This window comes from Eleginops maclovinus, chromosome 19, assembly GCF_036324505.1.
Source record: "Eleginops maclovinus isolate JMC-PN-2008 ecotype Puerto Natales chromosome 19, JC_Emac_rtc_rv5, whole genome shotgun sequence".
Lineage (NCBI taxonomy): Eukaryota > Metazoa > Chordata > Actinopteri > Perciformes > Eleginopidae > Eleginops > Eleginops maclovinus.
Genome location: NC_086367.1, coordinates 4123824 through 4141346, shown reverse-complemented (window position 1 = coordinate 4141346; position 17523 = coordinate 4123824). Strand labels below are relative to the sequence as shown.

At 37.2% G+C, this 17523-nt stretch overlaps 2 protein-coding genes across 2 annotated transcripts; both read left to right on the top strand.

Moving 5' to 3' along the window:
• The first annotated feature begins 16 nt into the window (after nucleotides 1–16).
• LOC134881944 (thrombomodulin) lies at nucleotides 17–2474 on the top strand. Its single transcript, XM_063909553.1, has one exon. It carries the CDS (start codon nucleotides 650–652, stop codon nucleotides 1811–1813), a length of 1164 nt encoding a protein of 387 aa, XP_063765623.1. The 5' UTR covers nucleotides 17–649; the 3' UTR covers nucleotides 1814–2474.
• Nucleotides 2475–6103: 3629 nt separating this feature from the next.
• gnmt (glycine N-methyltransferase) lies at nucleotides 6104–16519 on the top strand. Its single transcript, XM_063908924.1, is given in 7 exon segments — nucleotides 6104–6499; nucleotides 9415–9542; nucleotides 9642–9755; nucleotides 9933–10075; nucleotides 12400–12478; nucleotides 12481–12520; nucleotides 14283–16519. Coding segments are annotated over 7 exon segments (885 nt in total). The 5' UTR covers nucleotides 6104–6290; the 3' UTR covers nucleotides 14455–16519.
• The last annotated feature ends 1004 nt before the right edge of the window (nucleotides 16520–17523 follow it).

The window sequence follows — 17523 nt, the reverse complement described above, 5'->3', positions numbered from 1 at the left end:
AGAACACTGACTACATGGATTATCATGTGTATTTATGTAATTTTTCTTCTTGCAACCTCTCTTGGTCAGGCTATGGGTTGGAATGGTTACATAACAGAAAACAAATCAGTAGGAAAACATCGCCCATCAGAAGTTTTGAGATGGATCAAAAAATGTTTAGCAAAAAGTACCAAAGTGTAAACAGGGGTTGTCGGTACAAAAGGGCTGTTCCAGTATAGAGGGGGTAATATGCTATATTACCATCATACTTGTTGAGTCATATGTCTACCACTGCCTGCTCAATTTCTGATTTGTCATTATAATAGCTGAATATAGTTGGCACAAACATGCTGGTGTAAATACACTATAATGATGAAAACATGTACATCTGAGTATGGACTCAATGTTATTAGGCTATGAGACAATAGAACAGTTAATTCTGAACAGGGTTTAATTCCTGTTTTTGCTGTTAATGATCCTTGGCCTTCACCAACATTGGAAAGAAGCCAGTGGTCCAACTTTATCTCGCTTCCTTCCTGTCTTTAACTCCCTCTTTGTTCTCAGTGGAGTTGCTTCCTGAGTAGGAAGCCCCATACTCTAAATAACTGTAAACGTTACTCAGCGGACATTATAAGATGATCTGCTGCAGACCATCGTTGCCTGCTTGCAAATGACTGCTTTCGTGCCAGTGAGGGTGATTACAATGACTTTTTTGATTTCAGTGATTTTTTTATTGTCTGTTGAGACAGGATTTAGCACAAAGCAGGCTGGTGTCTGTAGGCCTTTTTGTACAGGGAATGACTGCATAACTGTTAAACAAGACAGAGTGGACTTCCAAACAGCAGAGAAAGCATGCTTCGACAGGAATGGGTCATTAATGACATTTCAGTCAGAGGCAGATGAGAGGACTCTTGACATTTTCAGAGATAAACTGTATGGAGACTTCTGGATTGGAATGCGTTTACCCGCTTCCACCTGCAGCAACCTTTCAGCCCCACTGAGAGGCTATAAGTGGACTTCTGGTAGTACGCAAACGACCTTTCTTCCATCCTTCATCAGCTGGAAAGACCGCGTTGAGGTGTGCTCTCCACACTGTGTGTCACTTTCAAAGGATGGAAAGTGGACAGAGAGGCTGTGCTCGGACAAGGCGGATGGGTTTCTGTGCCGAACAAAGTACAAAGACGCATGCCAGGCGGAAGAACTGTCAGATCCAAATGTTATCCTAAGCTCTAAAGGCTGTTCAGTTGGTCCTTGTGAGCATACATGCAAAGATGAAAAGGGAGGTTATGTATGTTTTTGTTTTCCAGGATATATCCAAGACGACAAGGACCCCGGGCGGTGCAAATTGCACTGTGGGCAACAGAAATGCCCTGCGATATGTGACAGAGGAACCGATGATGGGTGCTTGTGTCCCGATGGCTATGTACTTAGTGAAAAAATTTGCGAGGACATAGATGAATGTTCGAATTATGGATGTGATCAACACTGTAAAAACACTTTTGGGAGTTTTGTGTGTTTCTGCCGAGAAGGATTCACACTGAAAGATCACGGTAAATGTGTCAAAGCAGAAGGCAGAGAAAGTTTGGTTGTCACAAGTCCTGTTGTCATAAGTGTTGTTAAACCAGCCGCCAATAATCACACACAGCAGGGTGCTGCCGCGCCGGCGGGGGGTGTAGTCTGGATATGGATCACTTTTATCGTGGCTGTGGCCGTTATTATCATTGTGATAAGGTTTTATGTTGTGGAGCGTCAGAAGCGCAGAGGCAAACTCCATTCAGCAGTCAGCACCTTTCCTGTGAACAATATCGAGAGTCAAATACAAGATAATTCATAGATAAATAAAGAATATTACCTCCATTGTCCCATCAGCACTATAATAGACTCAATTGCATTTTTCAGACGGCTGCAGTAGGTCAATTATCACAATAAACTCTTCTTTAGTTTTTGATCTTCGAAAATGCATTTTAAAATAGAAACATTAATTAAAGTGAATGCATTAACTAATCACTGTAGTTTTCGGAGGAGGAAACTCTGTTCTCATATACAGAAATAAGGACAGTAGATATAAAAGCAAATATTAAGTAAATCAACATCTTTTCAAAGTTTTACTTGGATAAAGTACAATCATGTGTATAAATTGAAGCAGTATTGAACCAGCATGTTGTAATTGCAAGGGCTCGGAAGTCATTTTGACAGGTAGAAGCTCATTCTATAAGTTTAGCAAATAGGGTTCATAAGGAAAAATATGAAACTATATAAGCGATAAGAAATATTGCAGACAAGTGAGGAGTAAAATGGAGTTGAACAGATGACATGACAAAATAAATCCTTAGGAAAAGTTATTTTTTAAATGTAAGAGATGTAATATTATTTTTTTAACTCTGACTGAGCGTAAACATAAATATGTTTGCATTTAACTGTGATTTCATGTGTCACTTGTGACTTGTGTGTGTTTATTTACATGACATGGAATTAAAATCTGAATGAATTTGTAACATCTCTTGCTTTCATTATTGTTGTTGCCAGAGCGCCATCTACTGTTCTTTTGTACTCATTGCTGAGAGGAGGGTGGGGGGTCACATGTGGCAACTTTTTTTTACTTTAAGGTCCGCTGCTGCTTTAAAGCACATACTGTATAAACTGTTAGATTTCCAGGTATATTTGAATTGTGTGTATCTCCCTCCAGCCTCCACTTCAGGTGTTTGCACTTACTAATCAGGGCCTGCATTATGGACTGAGGAGGGCTGCAGCCTCTTTTCTCTTCTCCTCTGGGCGTGCAGACATCAGTGTGTGCCCAGTTTGGTGGTTTGTCTCTGTGTGAGACCTGGGTCTAGTTTTCTTTGTAAAGCAAAAAGATGTTGTTTGATAACTCATAAGCATATAAAGCTCACTGGCCAATTGATAGGGTAAAATGACAACAACTGCATTGAAGTTGCTATTATGTTGTTGGGGTTTTAATTTCCTGTAGTGTGTTATATAGGTTTTTGCTGCAAGGCAAACATCTCTGTGTTTCCTCCACTCTCCCCAGCACCTGAAATGCCTCAATTGGACTCCTTTGGTTACTTCTGGAACATAGTGACATTACTATGTAACACTTTTCTATTGGCTACCTAAACATTGTACGTGATGGCTAAGAGGCAGGACATTTTTAAGCAATTGACCAATCATAAACAAGCCAACCGATCAGAGCAGACTGAACGTGCAAAATAGTATAATGTTCTCTTCAAAAAAAATGAAAGTAAACAAAACATAAAACTACAATGCAGAACATCTTCTAGAACTCTCAGAAACACCAGTCTCAACTGCCACAGGCTCAAATGCTGACCCAGAGGAGAAGAGAAAAGCTGCTAGACACAATATAGAAATATACCTGCATGTCTGACAGTTTATATGTGCTTTAAAGCAGCATCTGATTTTAAAGTAAAAAAATGTGAGTATGTGAGTGTCAGCAATTTCTACAAAAGAACAGCAGATGGCAGTCTGGCTAGTGTTTTAAAAAGTGTTAGGAGATTTGTTCCATTGTACCCTTATATGTATTTTTTACTTTTGACGCAAACGAGTTGTTTTCATTTTGACATCTGAATTGGCTAGTATTAGTATTAGTATTAGCTTTTGAGTTATTAAACACAATATCTTTTGGTTTGTAAAAAAAAAAAACATTGTTCAAGCTAGTCACAAAGTCTCACACAGAGAGAAGACACCAATAAACAGAATACATGTAATTAAGTTATTTATATGTTTGGTCATACATTTAAATTGCATGTAATTCATGGTATAATGAATGCTGACTCACTGCACTGTGTCTTTGAGTACACAGTAGAAGGCATATTGCGTAATTTCTTTTTTCTGCCAGACGATCTCAAACTATGCAATAGTTCATAGGGGATTAAATAAAGTCTGAACCAAGTCATGATGAGTCTTGAAAGTAAAAAAGCCTTGCTCCAGAACAGAGCATAGGCTGTTACAATTATAAAGGAGTGAGGAGATCAAAGCATCATGAAGTAAATGATGCCTTTAATATTTTCACCATGTAATCAATCACTGTAAATGTGTAAAATCTTTAGTGTAACAAAGTTCATTGTTTGTCTGTTTCACACTATTTTACTACTTCCTTCTTATTTTGCACACAAGCATTTCACAACTTTTATGCAAATTCAGTTTTAATGCTTAACATCTTATGATAGTGTTGCAGTTATCACGTTTTCTAAAGGATGTATGGTAGATGTTGTTTTCAACACTCATACTGAGATTACCATTTAAACTAAGACTTCTTTCTCTTTCAGACTCAACACACTGTTCTCAGATCCTCTAAACTGTTCTCAATAGTTTTGCATTCTGGTATTTCGTATAGACAACTACTTATTCAAAACGACCTCCAACACAGTGGCCACTCCCTGTAGTTCCTGAGACAAAGAGAACTATAAGTAGGCTCAAGGCTCTTTTATATGTTCATATGGTTAAAAACAGGTTGATGAAGCTCAGTGGTGAAAGACAGCTATGGAAGCCCATTTCAGCCAATGAAATGTGGAATACTCTTTGTTTAAAGATATATATATATATATATATATATATTTTAAAACAGTTGGCCAAAGTGCTGTACACTACTAAATATATATATTTAAAAAAGCAAAGAAACAGATAGGGCATAATACAAATGTAAAACATAGAACATAAAACTCTCATATGTGATGAAAAACTATTTAAAACCCCAATTTAAAATCACAGACTAACATGTCTTATAGGGGTTCTGCAAACACATGTGAGAAAAGATGGGTCTTCAAACGGTATATAAAAACAGTCAAAGTGGGACCAAGTCAAGAGCTGCTACAGCAAAGGCCATGTCTCCCCGCTGTTTCAACCTCAAGCTCGGGACCACAAGGAGGAATCTGTCAGCAGACCTCAGTATTAATCATTCTGAACGAGTTCCAAACGCAGTCAGGAAGTATTACGACATTGACACATCTTTATCATATTGGTTTGGTCCTCAAATTAGTTGACAGTAAAACAAAACATTGACTAAGAGGTCAAAGTACTGACTGAGCTTGTTAAGGGTTAAGGTCAGAAGTTCAACAATGGGTCAATGGAGAAAAAGTCAGATTAAAAGTTAAGGAAAATTCATACCAAATCTAGACACAAAGTAATAAAACTAGTGTCACTGTAATATTATTAATTAATATGTAATACTACCTGTGTATTTGTTTTACAAGCCCTCAAAACACACGGAGCAGAATAACTATGTATATAAGAAAAAGATTTCTACAGTCACACGCATTACTAAGAATTAGTTTCCCAGTTAAACCTGTAGGACAACGATATTCAGTGTGCACAAACAACTTTTGCCCTGGTTTGCGTGCTCTTGAGAATAAATGTGCAAGTGTGTGTAACTAACAGGACTTCTTGTAGGAGGATTGGTGTGTGTTGATAAGTCTGGGTGGAACAAACCTAACCTGGATCACACTGGTTGTGACTCAACTGTCAGTAAATACCTTGCCTTTCGTGAGCATAGTCAGCCAATCACAACAGGAGGCGTTCCCTTTTTTGGGAGAGAAAACAAACTAAAGGTGGTTGTCTTGTATGTGTGGCAGAAGTGTATTATTTGGCTTGGTTCATGTTCCTAACTTAGGTTTATGCATTGTCATGAAACCTGTTTGTTTTTTTCATTAATTGCACAATAATATACTATCCATTTAGTTAAGTACTGGTTAATAAAGTTAATACTTATTTTTTGTAGCATAAGCATACAAATAAAGCCTACATTTTGTTCAGTTGGTAACACGTCTACAATGTGTCATGTGTCCAAGCTGCATGATGAAATAATGAGTGATGAAATGTGTGCTCTGTGTGCCCTGAGCTCAGCCTCACAGGCAACCCCTTTTCTCAGCTAATTAAACGTGCTACATTATTTAGCAGTCTGGCTAGCTTTACAAAATAACCCTAACCGTAAAGTCTATTATCTATAGTGTTCCATTTTCGCCATTGAAAGTTACTTATAATGTAGCAAAGTGTGTAATGATCCTGGGAGGATATTTCGGAAGGTGTGCTAACGTAAACAGGGAAATATGGTTACTGTCTCCCCTTCCTTCACCCTATCAGAAAGTAGGCGTAAGTTCACAGCATAGTACCATTGGGTTAAAGTTTGCCCCTCCCTTGTTATATATAAATAATAACAACCGGGAGCTGTGCTAGCATGTGGAGAGAGAACCTGTTATAGAAGAAGCACGGTTTCCTAGAGCATTTAAAGCAGTCAGGTTGCTGAATACCTCATTCGTTAGCCCAGTTAGCTAAGCGGAAACACCGGAGAAAGCAGCAGCATGTCGGTGGACAGCGTGTTCAGAACCCGTTCTCTCGGTGTGGCCGCGGAGGGTCTTCCTGACCAGTATGCCGACGGTAAAGCAGCGAAAGTCTGGGAGCTGTACATCGGAGACACGCAGAGTAGGACGCAGGAATACAAAAGCTGGGTGGTCGCTTTGCTAAGAGAGCAAGGGGTGAAGAAAGTGCTGGATGTAGCCTGCGGAACTGGGTAATGAGGGGTATACGCTTTACATTGGTCACTGGTGTAGCACTGAACGTCCCGACAAACTCCTCTAAAAATGTGTACAGTTGTTAAGCTTATTCTTTTAAATTGGCAAACGTAACACCCTATTCAAAACGTTCTCACAGTTTCCACTGTTGCTCAACCCAACCTCTAATTCGGCTTTAATTCTATACATCAAGTCAACGACATTAAAACATGTTTTAATTCTTGTTGTCCGAATTGTAGACTGCACCCAGTTGTGTAAGTATGAGTTCTAAGTATTAGTCATATGGCAGTCATTACAAAGTGCTGATAAAAATTCTGCTGCTACAATAACCTTCCATGTTTGTGAATGGTGTGACCGAGTGATCAAGCAGCACAGTCTAATTTAGTAAAATGGTTATTCTGGCCATGTGTACGGTGTTTCTATATTTCAAAGGCTTTAAACGTTCTGGTTCTTGAGAGTGACATAGACACATATAAGAACATATAATCCTACAGTATGTAAAATAGTTTATTTCAGGATAGATCATTCCTAATGTAAAATATAATCATTCTGTATATATATCTATATATATATCTAGATAGATAGATAGATAGATAGATAGATAGATAGATAGATAGATAGTATTATAAATGCCAATTTTGTTCTACAATTAAAAAATAAGTTTATCTGAATAGACAGATATAAAAACATACAAAAGTAACATAAGAGGCTCTTTATGCAAAGCATATATTAGGGCTGGGCAAAATATCAATATTTTATCAATGATCATGATATTAGAGTACATATCAAATTGGATTTTGCATATTGTATAATTGTTTTGATGGCTAAATTATAGTGAAATTGTGTAATTTTATACTTTTATGATCTCTCTTTACCTTCTTAGTCATGATATTCAGAATGCTGATGCTTATTTATCAAAAATCTCATTGTGGAAACATTTTATGCAGCCCCCAACCCTACAATGTTTCACAATAGTGATATTGAGGGGCTTGATCAAGATTACTATTATTTCATATAAACCAAATCGTCCAGCTTCTCTGGAATTTCGACCCGCTGACTCTTTTAACTCTGGACAATAACCGGATTAGGCCAGAGAGTAATGAATGAAAGTGCAGAGTTGCAACAGCCACTGTGCCAGCAGTCCGGAGCTGAGACCATGAGCTGACACATATTGGCTGAAATAATTTTAACATTACGACTAAAATGGATTGTATGGCTTAAACAAAGTTTAGTTGTGAACATATTTGTAAATATTTTCTGCCTTCTACTGCACCAGTAACCCTCATTCAAAACACATTCTAACCTGGGGTGTGAGATAGCAGATGTAGGGTTCAGTGGCCTTTGAACTGGTTCTATGTTGTTGCAAGGAGTTTTGACTGGTTCTGTGCAGTCTGTTACCTCTGCTGATAGTGTATCTGGGCCCTGGAACCACAGCAAGGTCATTGGCTGAACACAGACAGCAGGACAACATACCTTAACCTCAATTTGTCTGAGAGAAGTTGTTCAAGAGATGCAACATTTAAATGGCATGTAAACCAGGATTTTACACTAGACAGACATGTTTTATCCTAATACTTCTTTATTCATATTTTACATAAATCTGCAGGGACCCAGCATGATGACCCACAGGCCCTGACAAGTTGTATAGTAGTTCCACTCGCCTCACCACCATGTGAGGCGACATAAACATGCTCACAGTGGAATGAGAGTACAACTGGCCTCACTATTTTTGGCTGTTTAAATGTGCTCTCCAGTTCTGCCGTTATATTTAGCAACAACCTATGAAAGCACAGAAGAAGAAGCTGCAGATTAATTATAAATTGCATATCTACCTTGATTTGAGCCATAGAGGATTTTTGGGGATTTGTTTTTCCCGTAGGTTTAATTTTATCTACATTTATATATTTATTTACAGTTGGTTTGCGTAGTCCCCCTGCATACAGGTTGTTGTATTTTTATGTGTGTATGTTTGTGCTGTTGTATATTATCTTGTTACTAAGTTAATGGTTGCAGTTGTTTAGGTCATTGTGCAATGAATCTGCTCCTGTGTAACTTTTTAACTTCCAATACGCATTAATTTGGATTCTGTTGTTTGAATTTTTCCTTGGCTCTTGCATATCGTTCAACATTAACTCCCAAGTTTTATTAGGGGGGGGGGAAGATTTGTAATCCCCAAAGAGACTTCAGTGCAAGGAGAATGCAAACTAAATCCAACAGCCCAAAGCCAGACTGTGTTTGGCATGTGTTCATGTGGTTCTGCCCGGTGCATAAAAAGCTACTGGCTGTCAAATATTATTTATTTCTTCATGCCTGTAAATTATTAATGCATATGAAGACGTTCATCTACAAACTGCATTGCCTTTTTGAGGAAAACAAACTAGATAATTTGTATTCTAGGAGCACATCAAATCTCACTGTTGCACCCATTAGAATTGTTCTATGTTTTTTGTTATTTTGAACACTAGATAGCGTAATGGGGCAACAACATATATAATTGATCTCCCTGGCACGGGTGCGGTGATTGGAACTGGGAAGAGCAACAGTTTTTTGACTTAAATGTGGTGACTATTTATCACAGAGGGATTGGCTAACTGGAGAAAACTAATTGGGCGCGTAGCTGTACACACTGTTTTTATTTGGAAATAAATGGTATTGATAAAGCTAAAACTTTATCGTTAATAGAGATTACACACGTCCAGTTAGTTTGTCCAGTTGGCCAATCCCTCGGTGAGATTGAGTGGCAATAGTCACCACACACACATCTTACAACAGTTCACTCCTGACACAGGATGAAGTCAATGAAGAAAACATTTTCTGTACTACAATAGGGTGTCATCAGCCAAGAGTGTGATGCTATGTTTTAGTTCAGTACAGAACTTGTATATTTACAGAGCAAATTTGTTGTGTTTTGTAGCGTTGACTCCATCATGTTGGTGGAGGAGGGCTTTAGTATGACCAGCGTGGATGCCAGCGACAAAATGCTCAAGTACGCACTGAAGTCCCGATGGGAGAGAAGAAAAGAACAGGCTTTTGACCAGTGGGGTACGCCAGTTTTCATTTGAGCCTTATTTTTATTTTATCGGGTGAGGTCTTCATGTTTTTGTTCTTTATGTTTGACTTTTTGGACGTTGTTTCCCTCAGTGATTGAAGAGGCCAACTGGTTGACATTAGCAGAGGATCTTCCCAAACCAGGCCCTGGCTTTGATGCTGTCATCTGCCTCGGCAACTCATTCGCCCATTTACCAGACTTTAAGGGTACGTTAAAGTTAAAGGGATGGAGATGTTACTTCAATGATCCTTTTTTCCAAAGAACTTTCACATTGATTTTAAAATGTCTCTGGATTACAAAATTAACTAAAAGACCATCTCCTACCAAGAACAGTCTAGCCTTCAGTTGAATTCCAATGATCATCCAATGTTTATTGCTCTCAGGGGACCAGAGTGACCAAAAGTTGGCCCTTTCGAACATTGCCAGTATGGTGAGACCAGGTGGGATCCTCATCATTGACCACCGTAACTACGACTACATCCTGGAGACCGGCCGGGCGCCACAAGGCAAAAATATCTACTATAAGGTACTCAATTTCAATTCAATTATAAGTGCAATCACAGGACATAATGGAGATATGTGAAATGGGACAAACTAATAAGCACATCAGAAGCTCTAAAAGGGGACTCGACACTACACTGAAATAATTTACAATATACTGACACGTTATCACACAAACACAATGCCCTGAAAACTAATCTTGCTTTCAGTTTAAAGATTGGTGTTAAAATAGGTTAACTATAATAAACACTGATTTATGACAATTATACATTGTTAAAAATTATAGGCATTTAAAGGCTGTATGTAGTTAGGAAAGGTTTATTAGAGAGATGCAAATTTGCATAAAGACGATTCATTTCATCACCCATTCAGGAGGGGTGTTCAGTTCTGAAATTGACACCAAGACCACTAACCCAACACAGCCCCCACCCCATCCAGCTACCAACTTTATACCTATGGGTGCAGCCTGTTGATCCTTCATTACGTTTCAAGGCGGCGCTCTCAGGCTGCCTGCAGATCATTTCTAGATCCAGGAGGGGGAATATTCACAGACCCGTACTGAGCCGTCTTAAAGTCATATCCTGAGAGGGAATAAAATCAGGTTTTCTCTGAAATATTGGGCATGAGTGTCATGAGTTTGGCCTCCCAGAAACACAGTTTTGCTAGGCTGTGCAGCTTTACATGTTTAACCTCTGTTATCCAATGTATCGGATTTTGGTGGTTGTCAGTACTTGTCAGCACACTGTTTTGCTTTTGATCTTTGTGTTGTGTACTTATTTTTAATTGAATTCTCAAATGAAACAATTATCACAAAACCTACATTCTGATTCTGCTTTTCCCCCGACCTTCTTTCATCAAGACTTTTGAGTCCTCATTGCTATTGTGTGCATGCCTGTGACATACCCAGAGAGGAAATAATGTCTACTATGGTCTTCGTAAGAAAAAAAGATAGTGTATCAAACGGTTGCTATAGAAACATGTCTGTTATGTTAGGCACACCCCTATTATTGTGTGTTGAAAATCACAGTTGGTATGCGGTTTATGCGCTCTTCATATTCATTCATGTACTTCCTGTTCTTGTCTGTCACCTTCTTCTTAGCATGAAACTTCTTCTTCATATAAATGGTTCCATTCAGTGTGATCACTAAGGCCTTAAGTGTCTTTACATCTGTCTTGGTCACTTTCTTCATCAAACTGAGGTTGCTCATGTTGCTGGGAAGACACACAACCTGCCTCACTAAATGTGTTTCAGAGATTTGTCTGTGTGTCTACATCTTCCTCAGGCCAACAGTTTGAGTTAGCTGGAAAACACAGAGGAACTGAAACTGAAGAAAAGTCTAAGGGCGTTTGTTACTTTCAGTTTACTGCATATTACATAAAGGACTGGACATTTACACGTTTAAGTTTAAATAGTGCTGTTGGCCATTATTCTTTTTTGTGTCTATGATGTTGTTCTGATGCCTCTACTAACCAAACAGTTTTCTCCAAACACATGCTGTTCTAGTTTAATTTGCTAATATTAGAAATAGACTGTCAGGTCGTTTTTGAAGTGATTCCCCAAGAAAATGTAGGTTCATCTTGGTCTAAGAGACTAAGGTTTAACAAAGGAACCAAACCTGTTTTCAATCTATTTGACTCTTTATTGCTTCTTACAGAGGAGTTGAAAAGACTCGTATTGTTTAGGAATGTTTTATTTGCATCGAGCCCTAGCAGCAGCTGAGTTTAAGGCCTAAATCTCTACCCAGAGCCTGCCGGATATTGTCAGATTTTCATCGAAAGTGGCCCCAGAGAAACAGAAGGAAATGTGGAAGAAACTGTTAGGTTTAAGACTTTTTTTTGGCAAAGGGGAGAAAAACTGATCATGTCAGGGGTACTGAGAATAAAATCTATTTGGGATGATGAAAAAATGTGCTTTCAGATGTGGTTTGAAATGGCATTTATTTGCATAAGCAGCACATGTTTGTGTTCATTTATCTAAGGTTGAATTACCAATCGTGGAATTTATTATAACTTTTTATTTCAAAAGCTAAAAGATATAATACGCAATCATAAACAACAGGAACCAACGGAAAATAGCCTTATTTTTTCTATTACCCACAAAACAAGTTCCATATTCCTTAATCCAAACAAAGAATGAAAGAACCAGCTGGAAGGCCTAAGTAGAAAAACCAAGTCAACATTCATGTGCTCCATAAAGATCCACTTCTGATCCCTCTGTAATCCCAGTCTGCTCTAAGACTCTCCATAGAGCCACTGCCTGGTTTGTTCAGTCCCTGCTGAAGACAAAGATCATTCTTGGTGCCTTGTACTCAGCAACGTGTCTCATAATTGTGTGTGTTTGTGTTGCAGAGTGATCTAACTCAGGACATCTCTACCTCTGTGCTGTGGGTCGACAATAAGCCCCATATGATCACTCTGGACTACACCATCAAGTGCCCAAGGCCGCACTCCAAAATACACCTGAAGTCAGGTACGTCAGAACACTGTATCTACAGTAACCCCACCCACTGCTGGGGGTGGGACAATATGGGACAAAAGCCTCTGGTGTACGGCAGGGCTGGGTGAAATGTATTCAATCAAATATGATGATATTTTAACCAAATAACTCAATATGGATATAGGAACTATATTTTATATTTAACTATTGTCGCTTCATAAGATCTGTAAACTATGAGATTTTTGAAAAAATCGGTATTATTAATGTTGATCACGTTGTTGATGTTCCACTAAATGTGCCGTGTGTGAAAAGCTGTCACTGCAACCCTTCCTCCATAGCTCGGCTTCTCCAGAGCGTAGTTTTTGACAATTGTAGTTCCATCTTATCCAACATTCAAGCAATACGCTTGACTCCAACAAAACATAATATTCATGTCATTTTTGACTAAAACAAAGTGGTGGCAGGACAAAAGAACATGTTTTTAGAGGTCCAAAAAATATGTTTTACTGCTGCTTTAAACAAATGTATTATTAGTATTATTATTATTATTATTATTATTATTATTATTGTTATTATTATTATTGTTATTATTATTATTATTATTGTTATTATTATTATTGTTATTATTATTATTATTATTATTATTATTGTTATTATTATTATTATTATTATTGTTATTATTATTATTATTGTTATTATTGTTATTATTAATAATAATAATAATAATAATAATAATAATAATAATAATAATAATAATAATAAGGAAATACAATGTTCAAATATATATTTGAACATTGTATTTAAAAAAAAATAATAATGAAGAGACCACTCCAAATGTATCTATGGCAGCCAGTCCAGTGTCTGTTGAATTCCAACACACAGAAAAATGGTCAGTACTTTATAGAATACAATAAAATAAAAATTAATTTAACTCAAAAACATACCTATAAATAATAAAACAAGAGAAAATGATAATGCTGAAGTGGTCTCTTAATTTTTTCCGCAGCTGTGTATATATATATATATATCAAATTAGGCTTATGGCTCCTATAGTGAGTGAAGACTGAAATATAACTAAATCATTTTACTATAATGCAGCCTTCAAGAACGGGAAAAGACAACACTTGTGCCATATTAGGATAACACAAATCCCAAATGCAACATGATATCTAGTGTCATATCACGAAACCACCATAATATTGATGCATTGACCAGCCCTAGTATGTTGTTCATATAATCTTGTAGTATATATTATTTACATTTTTCATTATCCCAATATAATACATTTTCTGAAGAATCTAATGAATTAAATAACCAAACCAAATAGAGCTGGGGTAAGGATTGTGCATTTGCGCCCGCAACATTACATTAAAATTTCGACACGCTTTCCAAATATTATAACGTGAAAAGGCCAAGAAAACAACCATGGAAAAAAAGATAAAACCTCAAATCACTGAGAACATCTGCATCTTTGCATGCAAATTTGCACAAAGTAAATGTTATCCTCTATTTTTGGAGATATGACAGGTCATTAGTGGTGGGATTTCTATTTGACCAATAACGGACAAGGCAGCATAACACAGGATAAGGATCACCAAGATGTTGACATACACATTCATGGCTTTTCACAGAATATGCTAGTGTTGTTCAAATAGGGCTCTAGGCATTCTCTGGTGATTACTGAGTATTTTCACATTGGATTGAATTGAACAGCTAAGGTCACCAGACCTGTTAGACACAATAAAAGTGAAGAGTGTTGCAGGAATTCTGACGTGTGAATGCTCTGTTTTTCCAGTAAATTCCGTCTGTCCTACTACCCTCACTGCCTCGAAAGCTTCACTGGTTTACTGAAGGAGGCCTTCCACGGCAAGATGGAGCACAGCGTCTACGGAGACTTCAAGACGTACGTCCCCAGCCAGACCCAGGCCCCCTGCTACTTCATCCACGTCTGCAAGAAAACCGCCTAAGAGGCCCCCCCCCACACACACACACACACACACACACACACACACACACACACACACACACACACAGCTAAGAAAATAATAGCTTCCTCCTTTAAGTCTGAGCATGCTCCTCCAGATTTGGGCAACATTATATTTGAATATGTTTTTTAAAACGATTTAATCTTAAATCTTATTAAACGCTGCGACACTGAAGGGTGGTGCAGGAATGAGTCCTTTAACCCGGGAAATTGGTTAACATTTTAGCCCTTGCGGGTTTTTTTTTTATCGTGCCTGAAATAAGGTTGATAGAAGCTGAAGTTCTATGACAGAAAGTACATCAGTAAATACTCCACTGGGGATTTTCTGTAGCTTCTATTTGTCTAAAAAATAACGGTTGCTAACCTGAGGCCAAATGAGACTACTGAACGTCATCATGGCGCACGCGGTGGTGACAATAATTCATTTTTGAAGCCTAACATTAGCTATTTACATCTCCCGGTCATGGTTAAAAACAAATTATGAAGTGGTGTTAATATGTGGAGATTATCCTGCTGAACAAAATGTATAATCAACAGATCTTAAATCCAATTGAAAATTCCGTTGCTTTTTGTCGAGTCAGCCATCTACAATGCTAACTTCCGGGCCGGCCTACAAAAACACGTCATCACTGCACCACTCTATCACCTTTGTATTTTGTATCTTGTATCAGGAACATCCAAGAGCTGCAGCGATAATCATATATGAGAAAATCAATTATCAGAGATCTTTCTCTATGGTCGGGTAATAGTGTGCTAAAATATTTGGCATTACCCGATACAATTGGTTGATTCTTATCTCAGCTGTTAACTTAATCCGCACTTAAAATTCTAAAATAATAACAGTCTTAAAAGATCAAACCTGGTTTGGAAAATATATTCAAAATGTATCGGACCACTGTATGGCCCATATCTGTGTTTTCCCGATGTGCTTTATGTAGCTTTCCTCGTTTCCTCTCTCCTTCCCGCCTTTCTGAACTTTAATATCCACAGTGAATGTTTTGGAATGGTGCTGTACATCATTGATAATCCTCATGAGGGAACACTTGATACGACTAGCCAGCTATGTACAAAGTGCTTGGATATTTTCTAAGAATTGAACTTTAAAGTCTTAAAACTAAAATTGTGAACACAACGCACGGTATGTAGGCTTTCTTTGCTGGAAATACAAAAGTAACATAGCTTAGCCATGAATGCAAATCTGGCCCTGCATGATGACCTTTCTTTCTTTGCAGCCCCCAACCCATTTTCATTTTCTTGTTAATAATTATCCTGCAAACCTTGATGCAGTCCCTAAAAAGTGAAGATTTGTAATCACATTCAAAAGGCCTGTTTTATTTTCTGATCAACAATCCTCCTCCCTTAAGTGTCCTTGCTTCCTCATGACCTCCATTTCCAGAGCTCCCTCTCTGCTGTCCTCTCTGAAGCTCATGAGAGAACCGTTTCTGATATTGGAATCGAATTAACTACTTTTTAGTAGAAATTAAGGTTTTGTTTTCCTGGTTTCTGGCTTCTTATTTGACGGTACCATTGATTTTAATTTATTTAAGCCATTATTCTTCTAAAACCACTACTAATTTGTCATGTACAAACAAACCTCTTTGAATTTGTTATCAAACCAAAGTGTTATTTTCTGCTCAATCTTGAAATTTGCTTGCGTTAAATATGAGAAAAACTTGAATGTCAATCAACTGGAAGAATCATTTATATTGCTGTATAATCCAGGTCCAAATACATTTTGCTGCAACACCAAATTAAATATGTGTTTTCACTGGAAGGAGAAAGGAGCTCTACCAGGGGAACACATCTTATCATTTCGTTGCTTAAGCCTTAAGAAGGAGGCATGGTGCATTCAAATGCCTCTGGTAAATGCAGGGTACAGCAGTGTGTGACTGAGGTCAGTAGGTTCAGAGTGTGGCGATATTGCATGTTTGTCTGTGTGGCTTTAAATTTCACAACAGTCTTATTATGTTGCCAATTCTTAAAAAAACAAGTGTCAACATTTTATAATGAACAATGAATATTGGGAATAAAAAGATATATGAAATAAATCTGATTTCCCATTTTTATTTTCACTGTGATTGATGATACAGAGTTAATATTTATGTGGCAGTAAGCTCATGGGGCTTTCAATTCATTTGAATGCACAAAATGTGAGGATTTCACTTGTGTTATCAGAAACACCTTTTTTGTATGGCAACTGTTCAAAAGCTGCATTGTTTTATAAATAATTACATGACATTATATAAAGCAAGTGCCACTTTATTCCATTAAAAACAGATATCCATATCAGAATACTTCATTTTTCCTGGGGTGAATTGGTATACTGAATGTGTAATAAAAAGATAAAATAAAATAGAAATATGTATATAAACCTAAGAAGATAAAGTAAACTGCTGAATAAAATAGAATTCAAATATTTATACAAACATAAGAAGTTAAAGCAACATTTTAAATAAAACATAAAATATAAATATAAATATTTATAAAAACACAAGGTAAAGACATAAATCAAATAAAATATAAATAAAACAAAAACAAAAACATTTATACAAATATAAATACTATAAAATGTCCAATGAAATATTTTTTAAAACATAATATAATTGTTTATCCAAGTTGAAGAAGTAAACGTAAAATCTGCACATTGTACTACCATATACAATATGTCCATTACATTATTACACAGACGTGTCTTCTTTAAGTGCAGAACACAAGTCAGACACAAGAGGACGACATTACAACACATAACTATTGAAAAAGGGTCACAAGCCGACAGAGGAGGACCAAACTCCTTAAGTTAACTTCTGCTTTTTGTCTCTTAGCATGAAGCTTTTTTATCTCTATACCAATTCATTCATTTAACTTAATATTTGAGTTTTAAATGTCCCAGTTATTGTTTTGACACAGGTCTGCTCTCAATTATACTTCATAACCAAATCAAGTTTACATGCATTGTCTTTGGTGTTTAAGAGTGCATCCATAAACACAGCAAGAGAAACTAAGGTGTAAAATGAAAGCAAATCATACAAAACTATGGTTAAAACGAAACATA

Bases quoted from the DNA above. Each gene is read 5' to 3' on its own strand.
- LOC134881944 (XM_063909553.1), top strand. From the start codon at position 650: ATGACTGCTTTCGTGCCAGTGAGGGTGATTACAATGACTTTTTTGATT.